Source organism: Perognathus longimembris, chromosome 1 (assembly GCF_023159225.1).
Source record: "Perognathus longimembris pacificus isolate PPM17 chromosome 1, ASM2315922v1, whole genome shotgun sequence".
In the NCBI taxonomy this organism is placed as follows: Eukaryota; Metazoa; Chordata; class Mammalia; order Rodentia; family Heteromyidae; genus Perognathus; species Perognathus longimembris.
The window spans coordinates 139,602,057-139,623,114 of NC_063161.1; the positions used below are offsets into that span (position 1 = coordinate 139,602,057).

At 39.9% G+C, this 21,058-nt stretch overlaps 1 protein-coding gene across 3 annotated transcripts in view; it reads left to right on the top strand.

Moving 5' to 3' along the window:
• The window catches only part of Znf462 (zinc finger protein 462), a 144,327-nt gene extending 123,469 nt beyond the window's left edge, over positions 1–20,858 (top strand). For all 3 annotated transcript variants that reach the window (XM_048338554.1, XM_048338545.1, XM_048338564.1), the window contains exons 11-13: positions 11,044–11,176; positions 17,468–17,591; positions 19,026–20,858. In XM_048338554.1, the coding sequence (XP_048194511.1) occupies positions 11,044–11,176; positions 17,468–17,591; positions 19,026–19,233 (465 nt within the window). In that variant the 3' untranslated portion in view covers positions 19,234–20,858. The remainder of the gene's footprint in view (positions 1–11,043; positions 11,177–17,467; positions 17,592–19,025) is intronic.
• Positions 20,859–21,058: the final 200 nt, after the last annotated feature.

Here is a 21,058-nt window from a genome sequence, read left to right on the forward strand (position 1 = left end):
GTGTGGGGAGGGGCCCAGCCAGGAGACAGGTGAAGTTACTCCCACCCACTCTGCACAAGCGAGAGGCAGGAATTGAGAGAAGTTCAAAGTGTAAGTTTGATTGTTTGTTGTGATAGAAGTAGGAAGTGGTTTTCAAGCGGCAAAGAATAGATGGTGGAAATCAGATCACGCATAAACCCACCACCCAGATCGATCGCCACAGCTAGACATATAGATACCTTTTCTATGCCCACTTGCTTTTGTTTTCTATAATGTTGTTTATACTACACAAAATAATATTGTATTTTTTTTTGCCTGACAAGAGTATATTTTCATCTTTCTTTTTTTTTGTGGCCAGGGACTAGGCACTGTCCCTGAGCTCTTTTGCTCAAGGCTAGTGCTCTGCCACTTTGAGCCACAGCGCTACTTCATCTTCTTTTCAATGTCTTATCACAAGGGTTCGCAGATCTTCTGTAAATGGCCAAAGAGTAAATATTTTAAACCTTGCAGGCTACCTATGACTTCAGTGACGATTGCTTTAGTCTCCCATTATAGCAAGAAATCAGATAGGCAATAAATAGATGAACAAACACAAATGTATTCCAATAAAACTTTATGTATAGAAGAAGGGTAAGCCACTGTTGCTCACTCCTATTGTATCTGATAAATATACCACCGTGTCCTCCAATCCTGTGGGTTGTTTCCAATATTTTTCTAACTACTATGTGTATCTGAATATTCTAAAGATCATAAAACATGTGCTTGGCATTGGGAAGAGAATTGATTTTTTGAATTAATTAACTAATTAATACAAGACATGAAATTTCTCTCCAAGTATTTGCTGATCAGAGGATTCAATCAGAACGGCTTCCCTACCTCACAGGGCTCATTTGGCCCGTATTGATCATAGAGGATTACTTCTGGTTTGTATATTGCCTGAGTAGAGGTGGAGTTCATCAATATCCAAAACATTTGCTCTCTTCTTTTAAGATCCAACAAGAAGCACCTTTGATATTGTTTCCTTCATCCTTGAACTGTCTTGTCAGCAGCAGAAGGCTTTGCGAATCTTCCAAATGCAAGTTAGAAGATTTTGTGTCAGTCCTTTGTAGTCAATAGGGTGTTGAGAAATGAGGCGGAGATTTCTCTCCTGTCCACAAAGCTTTATGGTAACTTTTCTGCTTTAGGCTGTATTCACTGTCTAGTGCCAATCCAAAAAAAAAAAAGAAAGAAAGAAAAGAAAAGTGAAAGCAAAGGGGAGAGGGATTACCTCGGTTAGGGATGTTAATATCCTGTCTTATTCAAACTTCCTGAGCATTTCTAACCCAAACTCAGGGGCAAACCATGCTCCTATCCCAAGCCAGGACTCCTGCATTTGTTCATATGTATCGTACTTATGCAGCCATCTTTTTATTGGAGTAGTAAAGCTTTCAAGCTGGCATTTGGGGGACAGAGCAAATCAGGAAGTTAAATTCTTCCACAAATGTTTGCAGAATGGCTTGTTAAGTTGGTGCGGAAACCCAGAGAACCTTCGAAACCATACCAAATGTGGAACCGGAGACTTCCTAAGCAATGGGAAGAAGGCCCAGACTTAGGAATACAGACGGGGGAAATGGGTTGCCCAGAAAAGTAGAGGCTTCATTTGGAACCAAAAGACCTGAGTTAAAGACCTATCTGCGGTTGTTGGATGTGCTTTGAGAAGTTACTTGTATTTGTACCCCTGCTTTCTGATTCTTAAGTGGGAATTGTTAAGCAATCTTGGAAACTATGTAAGATCAAGTAAAGTGCTTGCATTTCCCCTGCTTTGACACCCAATATGTTCCACAGAATATTTGTTAATTAAATTGTGCTCAAATACAACAGAAGATGTGTCTGTCATAAAGGCAGTTATATTCTCAAAGAACTGAGATATGTTATAAAATCACTAATTATGCCTTGCATTGTAGACCGTCTTTGATGTTATATTTGCACTGTCATATTATGTCCTTATAATTTTTCTCTTTCTTATGGTTGACCAGCTGATTAAGCCCAACAAGGAGCTAATTGAGGCTAAAGAATTGCCACTTTCAGCATGCTTAATGATTTTCCTCTTTGTCTCAATTGTTGTTAAGTTAATGAGACTCTAGCTTATTACTGACAGCAGTACTTTTCTCATTTTCCATTCTTTTTCCTAAGTGATGAGTACAAAATTCAAGTTTTTGACTGTCCAAACACTATTTCATAAATAAAGATGGCAGCGATTTTAAAACTGAATTTTTCTAGGCAGTGGTACTGTTCATTAGCTAAAAATAATAATGTACCGGGATGAAAGCTATTCAAATTTCTTCATGAAGGATATGTAGCTGTGTCAGTGTACTAAAGAAGTTTGCTGATGATTCAAATATAAAAGGGTGAGACTTAAAGGTAAAAACAAAATTAAAGCCATGAAAATAAAGAAGGAAGAAATTTAACTAGTTTGTTTACAGAGCGTGTGATCTTAGTTAATTAGAAAGTGCACAATAAAAATCTATGTAAATATTAATGAAGTTAATGAGATGACAGGGTATAAATATTTATACTATTACATACTAGTAATAGACAACCTGAATCTCATCAAATAGAATAAAATACTTAAGAATAATTGCAACCTAGAACCCACAAAAACTACACTGAAAAATGCAAGGTGTTATGAAAGAAATAAAAGAACTAAATTATTTTAATGTATACTATGCTCATGGATTAGAAAATTCAATGTTGGTAATTCTTCCCAAATTGATCTATAATCCTGACATGATCTCTATCAAACACTTGGAAAGATATTTTCAGAGGTGGAAATTGAAAAAATGGTTCTATAATGTACATGGAAATGTAAGAATTGATAATAAATGACGTGGGAAAATAACACAGAGGACCTACCCGTCTTGCTTTCAAAACTAACTGTTAGAGTGAGTTATTGAGAGAGGATAATGTTGACATAAGGTGGACACATAGATTAATGGAGCAGAAAATCCAGGAATAGACTGCCACATGGATTCTTAGGTAAAGGGGAGATTATTGTTTGTTTGTTTGTTTTTAATGGAGTCTAGAAGATTCGATTTATACATGTAGATTGTGACTACATAAAAATCCAATCAAAATTTATCATTCATACATACATAAACTAAAAATGATTTTTGAAAAACTTCTGGAAGAATAGTTGTAACAAAAAAAGCTTTGGACATTTAAAAACATCAGTAAGTTGAGTTTCATCAAAACTAAACTTTTGATTTGGGGAGACACTATTATGAAAACTAAAAGATGTCAACAGACTAGAAGCAAATACTTGCAAAGTAATTGTGTAACAAAGGACTTTATCTATAATGAAGAACTCTCAAGTCAGTAACAAGAAGATAAGCAACTCATTTCAAAAGACTTGTACAGACATTTTGCAAAAGAAGACATACTGATGACCATAATATACTAAGATATAATATGTATAAGTCCATTATTTTATGTTATAAGTCCACTTATATAAGTCCATTAAAAGATATTCAATGTCATTTGCTGCTAGAGCAATGCAAATTAAAGCAACAGTAAGAATGGGAAATTTAAGAGTGACAGTAATACCAAGAACATGGAGACAATGGAGCTGTCACACATTGCTGATGGAAATGGAAAGTGACTTAGCCATGTTGGAGTAACTTTACAATTGTTTAAAAGTTAAACATACAATCACCATTTGACCCCACTACTCAACAATAGGAAAGAATGAGCTACTGGTATTTAACAACATGGGTAAATCTCAGGCTATGTAGTGTGTGACTAAATACTGCATAGGGTTTAATTCTGTTTATAAGAAATTTCAAGAATAGATAAAACTATAGGAAAGCAAAGCATCTCAGAGGTTGCCTACGGCTGAAGGTGAGATGTGAGGATTTAAAGAAACTTCCCAAAGTGGCTAAAGTGTGCTTAAAATTGGATGAAGCCTGGGTGTTAGACAAATGTATAAAGTAAAAGCAATTAGATTGATTTAAAATAGATAAGTTTAATGGTGGGGCAAGTTATAACTTAATACCCCAATCTCAAACCCACAGAGAGTCTTCAATGTATATGTTGATTTCTGCCTTCTTTGATTATAAAGCTAAATCCTTGGAACCAATAGATCAATAAGATCCAGATTAACATAAGAACTACCAGAAATAAAATATAACATAGCAATTCTAAGTTGGTGTCTACTTGTTTGCCTTTTCAGTAAGACTACATTTTGTGCATTGCTCATTATGAATACCATTAGGTGATTTGGAGATGTTTGCTATCTAAGCCAATGAATGAAATCATTGCCTTTCCAAAGTGATTTGGAGCTATGGAGAGAACTAAAAAGAAGAACCTATAAGACATTATAGAATGTATTTTTTTTCAGCCAAAAGATTTCATTACAAAGAGCTAGACATTCAAACTGGACATTGAATTCTGCCTGTCAAGGTTATAAAGCTCAAGAACATCTGTAAAGGTGTCAGACTGCATCGTTCGTTCCTGGGCTGGACAAGTCCTGGTAACAGCAGGAAAGGTCCTTGAAGTCAAATATATCATTCCGCTTAAGAACCAAAATGTCAAGTGCACTTGATGTAGGCAGCCATGTTTATCCTCAGAAGCCAAAGTGCAGAAGAGAAGGGATGACAATCAGAACCTGCATTTTATAGGTGACAAACAGAATCCTGTTCTCCTTCACCTTTATCTTTGTGCTTTCTGACAAGGAATCACTCGTAATCTCCTAGGATCTAAAGTAAACAGCGCAGGCTGCTTTATTGTATCCTCCCTTCGCTCCTTTTACTCTATCTTTGCCTGATCTCACTAGATCTTCTAGAATCGTATTCTATATTCTCTCTCAGTCTTTTCTTCCCTTCCCATCTCCTTTGTTCTTTTATTCTTTCTCCTTCTTTGTCACTGTCTCACATACACACAAACACACAGTGCTATATCGATCATCAATGCATTCATTAATGCATTAACGAATCTATGAATGATGAGTGCTTCACAATTCTAGTAACCATAAAGTTTTGGGAGGAGGGGAACACAAACTTTGCACTTTACACATGTAAAAACACACATAATTCTTTTTGGAAGAAAATTTAAATATATGCAATACCTTGTTAGTGTTCTTTATGGTTCTAAAGTCTCTTTGCTAGTTTAAGGAACATAAAAATATATTATCTCTAACTTGGTTTGCTCATAAAATTGTCATGTTCACTATATTAAATTTAGAAGGATAGTCTATTCAGGCCATGCACATTCACTAATTGAATTTACTTTGAAATGTTTTTAATTTTTTATACAAATGGCGCCTCAGGCGACTGAACTCTGATAACCTCACATCTTGCCAGTTTTTGCAGAAGTGAGAGAACATTCAGTTCAAGGCATCTTCTAGCACTTTCAGTTTTTCAATGAAATTGTTAAACTTTCAGTAGTAGTAAAATCCGCAGTGACAAACACATCCCATAGCCAGGCACTGGTGGCTCACGCTTGTAATCTTAGCTACTCAGGAGGCTGAGATGTGAAGATTGTAGATCAAAGCCAGCCTGGACAGGGAAACCTGTGCTACTTTTGTGTTCAATTAGCCAGCAGAAAATTGGAAGTGGAACTGTGGCTCAAGTTGTAGAACATTATTAGCCTCGAGTGACAAAGATTGGTGACTGTGTAGTCCAGGGAATTTAGGACATTTACATCTCTGATCCTCTGTCCGGCTGTCGGTTGTCATTCACACTTCTCTCCACACTACACATTTTAGTTTGTGGCCAGTGGATTTGGTAATGCAAGAGGCAGACGGTGACATACAATGTTAGGTAACACAAGCCTCTTTACTGGGTTTTCCTTCAGAAGTCACATGTTCAGTATACAGAAGGAAGAATCCCCAGATCTGAGGTTCTAGAAATGTTCTGTGGACTTTCTTCACTGCAGTCTCCTCTACTGATGACTGAGAGAAGACTTCAGTGACCACTTCATTCTGCCACTCACAAACATGCTTGTGTCCCTCTTTTTCATATGATTAGATAGCACAATTTGAAGTTGTATGTTCAACTTGATTGTGTGTGTGTGTGTGTGTGTGTGTCCAGTGTTTAAATTGAGGGCTTTGTGCTTCCTAGACAGGCACTCTACCACTTGAGCCCTGCCTCCAAATAATATTTGGAGCTAAGACTAATAATATTTGCAAATCATCTAATTCTTAGAATAAGCCAGAAGTATGGCATACACTAAGAACAAATCTGAACCATTTTGCTGAGTGGTTAAAAACAAACTGACAAATGGAAGCACCAAGATGTGAAGGTTGCATGTTAGCTGAGCATGGAAGGACTTATGCACATGCCAGCATTTCAGTATTAGCTGGTTGTCTGCACAGCTAACTTCACCAGACCCTAGCTTAATGGCCTTCATGGGGACCTTGGGGTTACTGAGCATTCACAAGGATGAGCATGCTGGGGTGTGCGTGCGTGCGTGCGTGCGTGCGTGTGTGTGTGTGTGTATGTGTTTTCTGGTTCTGAGTCTTGACTCATAGGGCCCAGGTGATGTCTTTGAGCATTTTTGCTCAAGGCTAATGCTCTGTCACTAGAGCCACAGTTCCACATCTGGTTTTGTTTGTTTGTTTGTTTTTGTGATTAATTGAAAATGAGTCTCACAGACTTCCGTTTCTGGGCTGGATTTGAATCATAATCGTCAGCTCTCGGCCTCCTGAGTAGCTAAAATAACAGGTGTGAGCCACTGGCACCCTGCTAGTATACAGTTTCATAGTCTGAATGATGGTGTATTTGAACAATCCACACTTCAAGAGCATATATAAGTCACACATCGACAGAACCTGGGTTCTAAAAACTCTCAGCCTTACTCTTTCTCTGGCTGGTGTGGACCTTTATGGAGAATAGAGTCATAAATGACCTCTGATTTCCTGCACTCAGGAAGTTGGTTGTTAATTATGAAATACCAGGTCTAAGAAGTGTGTAAAAGATTTAAGAAGCCACTTGAGGACTGTATTGGACATTTACTGAAGTGTGCACCCTTCTCATCTGGAAATTTCACTCATAAAATTAAAACTTTAACATAAAAGAAAGTCTTGCATGAAAAAAAAGGCTTATTACATTATTTTTATAGTGAAAAGCCTGAAGTCATCCAAGGTAAATTCCTAGAGGAAGTGTAAGCTACATTGCAGCCTCTTGGTGAAGTATGATACAGATTACAAATTTTATTGACAAAGAATAATGTTCATGCCATGTGAAAGAGAAAAAAGTCAAATACAATTATATGTTTGAAAATGATATAAAAATTATCTACAGCTTGAAAATTAGAATGCAGAATTAACAGCGATTAGGGATGGGTAGTTGGACTTTAAATAGAATCTTTATTTTCTAAATGTTCTATGCAAATGTATATGAATGAAAAAGATAGTAAATAAACCATACATACCCAGCAGCCAGAGCTGAAAATGGCACTGGATCTAGATTCTGCTGGTCAGTGGAAATATGGCCATGAGCTGCAGAGCATAAAGCATCAGGTGGTAGGTGCGGCAAGCTGTCAGAGGGAGTGCCCATGTGTGGCGGGCTGGGAATATATCCTAGAGGTAAAAGTGCTTGCCTCCTATACATGAAGAAGCCCTAGGTTCGATTCCTCAGCACCACATATATAGAAAAAGCCAGAAGTGGCGCTGTGGCTCATGTGGTAGAGTGCTAGCCTTTGAGCAAAAAGAAGCCAGGGACAGTGCTCAGGCCCTGAGTTCAGGCCCTAGAACTGCCAAAAAAAAAAAAAAAAAGCCAAATGTGGGAGAGGCCAAGAGCCAGGGTAGTTAGCCCAGGAGCAGTGTAGGGATGGAAGATTATCTGGGTAAAGTGACTATGGGTGGCGTGGCAGATTTTGACAGCACCTGAAGGACCAAGATGGGAAGTTTCATAGCGTTTCACAAAACGAATACCAGGAAGCTGAAACGTGTTATTGGGAAAGGATGAATGTTCAGTGGAGCGGCAGGTGAATGGAGAGGAAAAGTGAGCGAATGAAGTCATAATATTCCATGTGGGTATGCAAACATGGAACCAGGAAACTGGAAGGGATGGGTGGGGTTGGGACAGATAGGACAAGAGGTGACATTGTTCAAGGGGCATTGAACTCATACATTGACATGTTGAATTGAAACCCCTTTGTACAGCTACGCAAAGGTAATTTTTAAAGAATATGTTTTAAAAGATGAGTTTCACAGAGAAGTTGGCAGGTGCAGAAGTAAACTCAGGAGCATGGTATGCTCCCTAAACAGTAATATGTTCAGAATGGTAAAAGAGCTTGGAAAGGGTGGAACAGAATGAGGTGATAGCAAACCATATGTGCTTTTTAAAGATGGCTCCAGCAATGCTGGAGAGTAGATAGCAAAAGAAGCAAAAATGGATGCTGAGAAACCAACACACTTTACTATTTATTGCAACAGGGATTATGGTTGCAATAATCTAGATAAGAATGATAATTGGCCTTCAAGTACACCAAGAGGAAACAGTCCTCCCTTTGGGTTGAGATTGTTGCTCCACTTCTGACTTTGGGGGAGAGGGGTGGTATTAATTGGAGATTAAGTATTTTTCATTGCCTTCCAGTGACTGTAAGATGAATAAGTCCTGGGTTCTCCCACAATGAACATCTTATCATGAAAATGCCACAGTTTGAAAATCATGTAGAATCCAAGAGGTGGGGGGATGGTGACTATGGGAAAATACAGTTCTCAAAAAATAAATAAATAAATAAATAAATAAGCAACATGGTGGAAAATAATAACTGGTTTAGTGCCAGATCTCCTGTCACTCTGACTTTCAGGATAAGTTACAGGTTGTACTTAAAGCCAAGCCCGTGGGGAATCTACATTGAATGAATGAAATCAGCTATATTTTAAAAGATGCTTGAGGAATTTTTATTTTATTTGTTCTCCTCTGAGGGAATGGTCTAGAAAAGGCTACCTTCAGAGTCCTGGTCACTTAAAAAGTTTTCTTCAAATATATTTCAGATTAATAAGGCAAATTAGCCTCCCTCCTGCAGCCCAGCCCCTTAAAAAAGCAGCCAACCAGAAAACTTTTATTAAAATATTTCTCATAAATGCTCTCTGGTTAAAATGTAGATTTCTGTGGTCAAACATAAGTTTATAAATATGCATTTACAATGCTTGTCATAAGCATTTCCAAATGCCAGAATTGTGAAAGACCCACGTTCTCCATTAGGGAAAGGAAATTACATTTGGAGGACTATTGTGTTCAGTGCACTGCTGACACTGAGGATGTGTGTTTTGAATGACTAGTGATTAATGACAGACTCTGAACTTGAACTCAGATCTGTTTGATTTCAAAGTTCATCCTCCTTCTGCTAATACCTTTAGCTTTGATGTGATAAGAGCATAATTCATAAAATGCTTGGAGAGGTGAGGTACATAGTATATAAATCCCTACTTACCAGAGTCTATAAGCAAATGTCCACTAAAGTCTGTTTCTTAAAACTTTTTTTTTGGTCAGATGTAGGGCTTGAATTCACGGTCTGGGCACTGTTCCTGAGCCTCTTTGTGCTCAAGGCTAATGTTCCACAACTAGAGCCACAGTGCCACTTCCAGTTTTTGAGTGATTAATTGAAGATTAGAGTCTTATGGGGACTTTTCTGCCCAAGCTGGCTTCGAACCACCATGCTCAGATCTCAGCCTCCTGAGTCCCTAGGATTACAGATGTGAGCACTGGTGTCCAGGCATTTCCTAAAACCTTTAAATGTGCAGAACAAGAAGTTACCTCCTCTGTGTTTTACCTTGTCTTTAAAATCAACTGATTTCATGGATACCATTCTTATTTCTCCCATTTTAAAAGAGCTTTCTTCCTGAGATTTCTTTCTCCTTTTAGATGTACCTATTCTCTACACTACGTCGCAGGGATCATGATGAGCCTTTTCATAGGACTGTCACGTGGCCCTCCTGAATCTTTCTCTCACATTTGTCACAGTCCATGATGGAGGCCCATCTGCCAGGCATATGGAATTGGTGTTGCTCAGCAAATCTTTGTTCTAGCTGGGCCTGGAGAATATTTTGGAATTGTCTTGTATATTCTCTGTCCTCTTCTATGCCCTCATTGCACTGGTCTCCCGTGGCAGCTGTGGAAATCTGCCTTAGAATTCAGCTAATGATGTCTGTCTTCTCTCTTCCACTAAACAGTGGGCCTTTGGAAGCCAGTACCAAGTTTCACTCATCGTTTGTGCCCCCTCCTTTTGCCACCCCGCCCCCCCCAAACAAGGGAGCATAGCACCTTACAGAGGAGTAGCTCAGCCTGTTCGTTGGCCTGAATCTCGTCCCACATACCCTTCTGGGTAATTCTATCCATGCAACTGGAGAGATTCTGGAAACGTAAATTTAGTGCAGCCATTTATCTGAGAACCCCAGCCAGAAAAATCATCAGTAAAGACTTGGTGGAAATTTTTGTTTCCTTTCCATGATAACTTTTGGAGGAAACTTAAGTTCTCATATAATTCTAACCACATTTTTGTGTAAATAGGAACCAGCCATGGTTAACACATTTAAAGGGCTTTTATGGAGCTAGTTTTCTGTGTTTACCTCAGAAAATCCTGGTCTTGACATGTGTGTGTGGTTCACTTCATCCCAGTAAGCTAACAGTAATAGGATTGTCTTCTACTTAAACTACAGTTGTTATCTGGGCTAGAGTATCCTAGAAGCCTAGTTGATGTGATGGGTAGAAGGTCATGGGTAGAAGGGTCATCCCTACCACTCAAAACTGGGATACTCTCTAGTCTTTTTGCCTCCAGAAGTAGCCAAAATTTGTGTACTTTATAAAAGTCACACCTTCGAATTCAAGTCAAAAAAATACTTACAGGGTGCCACTGTACACTTTGGACTTCACGATACTTCGACCCTATCTTTCTGTGCTCACTCATGCTTCTTGATAAATATGGTAGGAAGTTTCAGAGCTGTTGCTGTGAGATCTGTCTCCTGCACTGTGAGGTCCTGGTTGAAAAAAAAGCAAAAAGACACTCATCAGGAAAAGATGTTGAGAAAACCCCATATGTTCTGTGGTTCCTTATTGCATCTTCTGTTTGGACCTTTCTCAGGTAAGCCGTAACTTTGAGCTTGTTGGACGGGTTAACTTGGATCAGCTGGAACAGATGAAGGAAAAAATGGAGAGTTCCAGCAGCGACGATGAGGACAAGGACGACGAAATGAGCAGCAAGGCTGAAGACAGAGGTTAGTGGTACCCTGCTCTCTGAATCGCAGATGGTACCCGGTACGTCCTTGGAGAGACAGAAGGGAGACAGGAGGTTGCTGGGAGAGGAACAGAAGGAGTGATCCCTCTTAGTTAAGTAGCAGAACAGACTGACTTGAGACTCATCAGGGGCCGTGCCTTTGTTTAAGAAAAAAAACAACTCCAAGGAAAACAGACATTTTCCTTCTAATTATAGATTGTGTGTGCTTAACATATGTGTATGGTTGTGGCTTGTTTTGGACAAGGAAAACTAGGATCTAGAGAATCTTCAAATGGAGATAGACGGAAACCAAGAGGAGTGGTGCTATAGGGTTGTTGGTGAACAAGAATGAACGGACCAGGGTAGAAGGGATCAAAGAACTTGAACCCTCTCCATGCATCCTTCTGCAGTCCCTGTCTAACCTCCCTGAAACCCTGAATCCATTCTATAAAGAGGAGAAAAAAAGGTCATATCTTGCATTGTACCATGTACTTACAGATACACTGGGGAAGGTTTCGTGAAATCTTTCAGTTCTCCCCAATTCCTGCCAGACTTCAAAAGTGCTTAGTTGAAGATAGAGTGCTCCTTTTTTTTTTTTTTCCATACTGTTCAACATAGGATACTTTAGCCATTCCCTAAGCTGTTTATACAGAAACAAAAATAAGGTTAAGCTGTATTCCTTTAATTACTGTAGATATATCCAAAGTATGTGTGTAATATAACTATAAGAAATAAACATTATAGATGTCAACCCAGTGATTAGAAAAGTATTAACTGGTTTGGTTCAGTTTGGTTTTTGCCAGTACCGGGGTTTAATCTCAGGGCCTTGTGCTGGCACTCTACCACTTGAGCCATGCCTGCAGCCCAGCTTTTCACTGATTATTTCGGAGATGGAGTCATAGTCTTTTCCTCCCAAGCTGACTTTGGACCATGAATTTCTGGCTTCTTGAGTAGCCAGGATTACATGCATGAACTATAAGCAACTGGCTTGAAAAATACATTTCTCAACTAAAACTTAACATTTTGCGTCCTGATAAATATTTAACTCATATATATATGTATATATGTATATATATGTGTGTGTGTATATATATATATATATATGGTATATAACATGGCACCTGGAAACATATATTGTAGAATGGCTAACTTAGGCTAATGTATTATCTCACTTCATTTTGGGGTGTGAACCCAAAATCTAATCAACAATTTTCAAATACATAACATTATTGTTTATAGTTACCATGTCCTGCAACAGATCTCTTGAACTTATTCTTCCTGCTTAGCTGAAATGTTCTAGCTCTTGACAAACCTCTCACTGTTTCCTAATTTAGCTCTTGATAACCACTCTTCTTCTACATGCTTTCTTTTTGTTTTTTGTTTTGTTTTTGTGGGGGCCGGTGCTAGTACTAGGCCTTAAACTCAGGGCTTTGCAATCTTACTTGGCTCTTTCCTTCAAGGCTGCCCATCTACTAATCGAGCCTCACCTTCACTTCCAGCTTTCTGATACTTAATTGAAGATAAGGATCTCACAGACTTTTCTGCTCAGACTGGCTTTGAATCTCCATCCTTAGATCTGAGCATCTAGAGTAATTAGGATTACAGATGTGAGCCACCTGTGCTAAGCTAATACTTGGTTGGTGTTTTTGTTGGTGTTAGTGTTGTTTGTGCTTTATTTCCTTTAGCCCAATGTCCTATTTTCATTCATGTGATATCATTCCTTTTTTTTTTTCTTTTTTCTTTGTCAGTCAGGGGCTAGATCTCTGGCTCTGGGTGCTGTTCCTGAGCTCTTCAGCTCAAGGCTAGTGCTCTACTACTTGAGCCACAGTACCACTTCCTCCTTTTTTGAAATTTTTTATTGTTATTATAAAGGTAATGTACAGAAGAGTGATGATTGCATAATTCAGATGAGTACATTTCTTTTTCGACACTGTCCCTCTTTCCCCTCACTATCCCTTTTGTTTTTTTTTGTTTCTGTTTTTTTTTTCTGGCCAGTCCTAGGGCTTGGACTCAGGGCCGGAGCACTGTCCCTGGCTTCTTTTTGCTCAAGGCTAGCACTCTGCCACTTGAACCACAGCACCACTTCTGGCCATTTTCTGTATATGTGGTGCTGGGGAATTGAACCCAGGGCCTCATGTAGACGAGGCAAGCACTCTTGCCACTAGGCCATATCCCCAGCCCCGCTTTTGTTTTTTTTTAAACTGAATAGTATACTCTATGTGCACATGTGTGTGTTCATGGAACTCAAGTTGATTCCATATCTTTGTTATTATGAATAGTGTTACAGTGCACCTCGGAATGTAAGTATCTCCTGCACATACTTATTTCATCTGCTTTGGAGGTAGTGGTAGGTTTTGCTACTACTATACCAGTAGTAGTGTGATTGTTGGATTTTTATGGTGGTTCTATTTTAACTTGGAATAAATTCCAGACTGCTTTCCATAATGAGTATACTAATGGATTTCCTTTCTCCATATCCTCACCAACACATCACGTGGGATCTTTTTGTTTGAATTCCCTATGCATTTAGGACATTGACCTCATGTCAGATGTGTTTACAAACATTCCCTCCTATTGTGTAGGCTATTTTCTTTACCCTACTAATTATTTCTTTGCCTGCACAGGAACTTTTTAATTTGACATAATCTCATCTGTCTACTGTTGCTTTTGTTTTATGGGACATAGTAAAAAAATAAATAAATAAATAGTGTCCAGACCAGTACCGTGGGACCTTTGCCTGTGTTTTCTTCTAGTAGTTTTGTAACCGTTAAGCCTTATAACCATTTTGAGTTGATGAGCTTTTTTTTTCTCTTTAATCTGGTGTTAGATAAGGCTGTAGTTGCATTCTTCTGCAAATGACACATATCCTGGCACTGTTTATTGAAAAGACTGTCCTTTCCCCTTTGTGTGATCCTGATAACTTTCTCAAAAATCAATAGACTATAAAGGTGTGTATTGTTTTCTGGGCTCTCTATTCCTTTTGCTTGATCCATGTGTGGTTTTTATGTCCATCCAATGTGCTTTGCTTACCTTAGCTCAGTAGCAGATTTTGAAGTCAAGTAATATGATACATCCAGCATTACTCTGTGTGCTCAGGGTTGTTGTGACTTCTTGGGATCTTTTTCTTTCTCTCTCTGTCTCTCTCCCTTTTGTTCCCTAGGTTATTGTAGGGGCTGGAAATGTTTCATAGTTGTAAAAGCACTTGCTGAGTATGTCCAAGGCCCTGCTTCAAAGCTCAGCACTGCTTTCCTAAAATCAATTAATTACATGAGATAACACCCAAGCCCTTAGCCCAGTTCCTGGAACACAGAATCACTTTGTAATGCAGTAGGTGTTATTACTGTCATTTTATAAGATAAAGGTCTAAAACATTTTAAGAGCTTGTCCAAAATAAGGTGTACAAAGACAAATTAAGAATAAGAATATATACATACATATGTACATACACACATGCATACAAATAAAGGAAAAACTGGAGGTTGAATTTAGGTCTTATGTTCCCCAAAGGCAAGACTTCCACTGCTATTACTTTTCCCACCCCTTGAATAGTAGAATATTAAGGGAAACCTAGCCCTAAAATCTGAGAATTTAGTGCCTCTCAGGGCCTCATTTTAAGTTGCCTTTTTTTTTTTTTTTTTTTTTTTTTTTTTTTTTTGGTGCTAGTCCTGGAGTTACCACTTGAGCCACAGCTCCACTTCCAGCTGTTTGGGATGGTTAACTGGAGATAAGAGAGTATCACTGATTTTTCTGCCTCTACTGGTTTTGAACCTCCATCCTCAGATCTCAGACTCCTGAGTAGCTGGGATTGTAGGCCTGAGCCCCCAGTGCCTATTATAAAGTGTACTTGTGTTGGTAGGGACTACATTCACCTGTTTCTTTATCCACCCTTCCCTGCAAAAAAAAGAGAGAGAGAGAGAGAGAGAGAGAGAAATGTGGCTTTTTTTTTCTTTTCTTAATATTTTTTCAGAAATAGGTTCCTCATAAGAAGTTGTGCACAGGGTTGGGGATATGGCCTAGTGGCAAGAGCACTTGCCTCGTATACATGAAGCCCTGGGTTCAATTCCCCAGCACCACATATATAGAAAATGGCTATAAGTGGTGCTGTGGCTCAAGTGGTAGAGTGCTAGCCTTGAGCAAAAAGAAGCCAGGGACAGTGGTGCTCAGGCCCTGAGTCAAAGGCCCTGGACTGGCAAAAAAAAAAGGAAAAAAAAAAAGAAGTTGTGCACTGTTACGAAAGTGCTCTGGGAAAAAGTGCTTGTGAAAAAGGAGACCGAGGTTCCTTCTTCATGGTGCTATGTGACCCTGCTGTTCCTCTTGGAGAAATAAATTATTCTTCATTGGATATCATGATTATTTTTCATCTCTAAAGCACAGGTTATTTTTGAAATAACTATTGCAGAGGAAAGGATAAAAACAAAATACTTTGAGGTTCCCTCTTTCTCTGTGACTCCTAGAAACATAACTAAAACCCCAAGAAACGAGCAGCGAAAGAATGGCCGTGGTGATATATGCAGGCATTCCCCCTGCCCACCGTATGTGGTCTCTTGTTCACACTGGGCTCCACACCAGACTTAACTAGAAAGCACTTCATGGTGTCTGCTTCTCTCTGGAGAGAACAGCATCCACATTCCTGAGCGTGGGCCACGAGGAGAAAAGTTCTGCGTGGAGAAGTATGTATTCATAGCTTCTAACCACATTGGTAGGAATTGTGAGCTAAAGCCTTCATTTTCCCCCCACCCATCATCCTCACAAGAGCAGCTGCCTTTGTTCCATCTCCTTTGAATGGCCCTAAAATCGATATTCTTGCCAAGCCGACAGTAGCCTGAGGGTGTCTTTGCCAGACATTCTGGCTTCTAGGAGTTATTGCAGCTCTTGGGCTGATTGAGAGCAATTTGAAGTGTGGCAGGTAATGGGTGGCCTCTTCCTTTGAGGATGAAACTTAGCATGTGCCCTTGGCTACAAGAGATGACTGGTTTCATGTTTCCTAGGGGAAAAGGAGCTAGTGCACCCAAATAGTCTACTTGACAAGTTAGACTTTCGTCACATACCCTCAATCTGGCAAGTCAATGTCCTTATAGCTACTCCATTGCCATCCTCCTTTCCAAACCCAAGAGCTAGAGAGAAAGACGAGAAACATAGATGCAAGGGAGGGCTTGTATAGGAAGAAAGCTCAGAGGAAATGTGAAAGAAGAAACCAGGCATGGAGAAAATCAAAATGAACCCAAGCGGAATCCTGCCCACCCCGCCCCCTCTCATTATGCGGCTGGGAGGAGTCAGGAAGGCATTCTGTTGATTTCTTGCCCAAGATAATCCCTGCTAAGGAATTAATGCGCAGAGCAGATGGTGCTGTCTCATTTCCAATGAAAAGAATCAAGGAAGATAGGCTGTGCAATTATTTTTAATGGCTTGTGTGGTGATCTTCTTAATTTGTGAGAAAATGTTTCATCTTTTGTGAGAACTGGCCCTGTTCACATGGCGTTCTGTGCTGAAGAGGAAGGCGTCACAGCCTCTGACTTGGGAGGATTTTATGAGATGGGGGCGTGTCAAATCAGGAGATGTCTGCCTGTATCACCTAGTATGCATGGGCCCAGAATGGCCTCATATGTAAAGATGATCCAGCTTCCCCAAACGCTTCCCTCACTTTGCAGCCTGGCTACACAACTGACTAGTCCTGCTGTTTATTACCCACACAAAGACTTGTCCCTCTGTGATCTAATGAAAGACATATGGGCTTGGGGCTCAGGAGAGCACAAAGGCCATATAGCTATCATCTATGAATTTCTAAGGGGTATGGCTTAAAAACAATTAGCCAGCCAATCCAGGATTGTCAAACCCCTAGCATGTCCCCAGAGCTATGGGGAGAACAGAACAAAGAATTTAATATTTGATATTTATCACAGACCTGTCCAGAAATACCATCTTTTCCCACAATTATGAGTAGCACTGACTGACAAGTTGATGTGGGAAACTGGCCAGGATCCCTCGTTGTCTGGGGTCATGCTTAGTGAGAGCAAACTGTGAGCCTTGAGATGGAAGAGCAACCAGAAGAGACCAAGGAGAAAAGGCTTGCTCAGGTACCACAGGCGTGGATAGAGGGTGTCTTCTGGCAATTGGGGAGGTGAGGAGAAATTGGGAGATGTGGAACTGCTCTTGAGAGCTGGCCCTGAGAGCTGTCTTGGGGAGTCTAGAGCATGCTTTCAGGGTGTGGCTTCCCAGGGGAGGAACACTGGTTCCCTGCAGGCTCCTGTGCCACGCAGGTGATAATGGTGATGCTGTTGCTTTCTCTTTGCAGAGCTGATGGGATTTTCAGATCACGGAGTGTCTATGAACACCGAGAAGCGTTTTCCGTGTGAATTCTGTGGACGGGCATTTTCACAGGGCTCTGAGTGGGAAAGACATGTGCTGAGACACGGCATGTAAGTCTCAGGGTTGATGCTTGGGAGAGGGAATCAGGGTTCTGTGTCAGAAAGTGAGGGGAAGACCAGGTTTCTCCTCTGTTAGTTTTGAAAATGGTCACCCAGCCACAACTCATGAAGGAAATCATCACAACAGTGATACTCCCTGGACACCAAGTTGCGGGGAGAGCGGAGTTGGGGGCTAACACTGTTCAAAAAGAAACATACTTATTAACTTACTTACATAACTAATCCCTCTGTATGTCATCTTTACAGTGATTTTTTTTTTAAATAGAATGACAAGTACTGTATAGATTAATGCAGAAGTGTAGCATTTTCTACAGCCTATCTCCTTTTAGTGTCTATTGGTATTACTTTCTATGCAAGAACATGAATTGTGTGTGTGTGTGTGTGTGTGTGTGTGTGTGTGTGTGTATACACGCGCCAGTCTTGGAGCTTGAACCCAGGGCCTAGGCACTGTTCCTAAGCTTTTTTGTTCAAGGCTTGGTGCTCTACCACATGAGCCACAGCTCTGCTTCCAGGTTATGCTGGTTAATTGGAGATAAGAGTCTTACAGATTTTCCTTCCCAGTCTGGCTTTGAATTATGATCCTTAGATCTCAGCCTCCTGAGTAGCTAGGTTTAGAGAAGTGAGGCACCAGTACCCAGCTATGAATTTGAGTCTAAACATCTGACTTCTGTTCTGGTCTCTGTGACTCTTCCCAGTGGCTTTGAACTCACATGTGTGTGCTGGAACATGTGGCCAGGGAACAGTCTGTTTCTCTCTGCCTCCTAAGTAGGTGGGAGCCTTCCTTTACTTAGTCTAAGATGTTTGAACCTAGACTCATCCCTGTGGAAGGTGCCTTTGGTCCACAAGACACAGAATGAAATTAGGATTTGGTTTTCCAGGAGAATAGGCCCTGAAACCTCAAATGCCTAGATTTCCGAGAATACAAAGCTTCCTGAGATACATGTTTGTCTACAGGGCTTTTGGTTTTTCTTTATTTCTGTGGTCTTCTCTATGGATCTGTCCAAAAAAGGTTTTGACTGAGTTGCTCTTTTTAGCTTAATTAATATTAACCAAGCTTCAAGAATCGGCTGAAGAGTTTGAGCATGAAGCAATCCTCATTAGCTTTCTACTTACTATGACTCAGAAAAGATGACATGAAACTATTATGTGAGTCTGGAAACAAAAACATGGTGTAATCAAAACACATTCTAATAATGGATATTTTTGTAGGTTCAAAAGATACAGAAATACATATCCTACGCATAGCAGACAGCATAGATATATCACTGACTCATAAGACACCCATAGCTTTGTATCAAAATAAACCCAAGGCTCTTTTAGGATTTTGAGGACTATGAGAGCACTAGAGTCTTGTTTGCTTGATTAGGAAAAGCATGTGTACTTAGCTGCCTCTTCTGTGATTTCCCTTCCTCCCCCATCTCTCAGGGCATTGAATGACACCAAGCAAATAAGCAGAGAAGAGGTGCACCCAAAAGAGATGATGGAGGACATGCTGAAGATACCCTCCATGGAGGAGAAGGAAGACGATGAGCCACTTGGGATAGACTTTTCCCTAAAGAGTGAAACTGTTGCCATCTGTGTTGTAACTGCCGACAAATCTCTCCTGGAGGATGCAGAGGCCAAAAACGAATAAGAGTTTGGTGAAATTCTTCATCAAACCTGACTTGACCCAGGATGAGAAAGTGGGAGGACCAGCATGGGCTGAGAAGGGAGGGACAGAAAAATAAAATAAAAATAAATAAAGAGAGAAGACAGAACAAAGCTGCTTTTTAGGGACTGAACAATCTATTTTCAAAGCACTGGTACCTGTGTGAGTGAGTATGTAAATTAAAGTTATTTAAATGGTTGGAATATGTGGCTCCTTTTCCATCACCCCATCTTTTCTCCTGGATCTTCACCGTGGAAGTCCCCTCTGCTGCAGATTTGGGGATGCCTTTTGTGGGCACAGTGCAGCCCGTGGTTGCCGGGACAGTCTACGGAAACACACGCTCTGGGACAGTGGAAGACTTCTCAAGGGGAACAACTTTTTGACGCACAACTTTCTGTGCGTTTTTCTAGTTTTAATACCTTAAGCTTTTTCAAGACCTAACTGCAGCCGCTTTGGGGGAAAAAAGTAATAATAATAATAACAAGATAAAAACCAGAAAACAAAAAAAAACTGCTTTGCATAAAACAGTCACCTGTTTCCTAGTACCTCAAACTTAACCAAGGGAATTCTCTGCATTTCTCAGTACTACCTGTTGTCCTGTGGTTAAATGTAGAGAGAACTGCTGGGCAAGATGGTGAATGGAGGGGGGAAATAAAAAAAAGAGTTTTAAAGAAAGGAACACAAATTGTGCTTAAAATCCCCATGTGGGTTTTATTTCTTAAAATACTGTGATTTTTTTAATTATTTTAGTAAAAAACAAAACAAAACAAAAAAACAGAAACAGACTTTAATTATTAGCTCACTGTTTGTGAATGGTCATCCTTTACTCCAGGTAAGCTGTTTATTCGTGTTCAACGATAAGTTAGATTTCAGTAGATTCATGTGAACTAATTTTAAGGTGATGGTGGCATTTTGTTTGCCACCTGCTTATTTTCTATCGAGTTGAGTGTTACAAACACAGCACAATTCAGTTTTTTTTTCATATTACTTGTTTGTGGGTGTGTGTGTATGTGTGTGTGTTGTTACTATTTTAATTTGAGGGCAAGAGAGATTTAGTTTCTTTGTGAATAGGAATGTTTTTATTTTAAACATGGAAATAACAAAAAAGTTAACTTCTCTTTTTGTTGTTGTTTTCTTTTTAATTTAATGATAGAACCAAACTTTCAGCACAACTATGCCGCTAGTAGACCAGGCCAAGAGGCCCTCTTCACCCTTTTTTGTTTATCAAATTAATATCTTCTTTGTCTCACATCCAGAATGTTAGGATGGCTGGCTTTTGTTTGCTTTGTATTTTGTAGGCGTTACTCATTTGTTTGGGGGACAGAGGAGGACATCCTAGAGCCTGTTCCCCTTGATGAGAGTGGACAAGAAATGATAGATACACTATAAGGAGCCTGGAGAATTCCTTTTTTGATTTGTTTTTGTTTTTTGTTGTCAGCTGCTCTGTTTCCTTGTATTCACTTTTTGTCTGGAGGGAGCAGCTTAAACGAAAGTTAAGTCTACATTTATAATATGTTCTGATTGTGAACCAAGTTTCCTTCCAAAAAATAGAAAAGAACTTCAACCCTAGGTTTTAGAAGCTGGTGTGTGTGTGTGTGTGTGTGTGTGTGTGTGTGCGCGCGCGCGCGCGCGCACGCGCGCACGTGTGTACGCACATGCGCATGCGTGGCATGCTCACACATGCCCATGAGTGAGTCTTGGTTTTCTTTTTTTTTTTTTTAACTTGGAATGGGAGGGGGAGGGAAGGGATGGAAGGGCCAGGGAGTTGCTGAGATGACCATGTCCCACACAGCTTCAAAGTAAATCCATG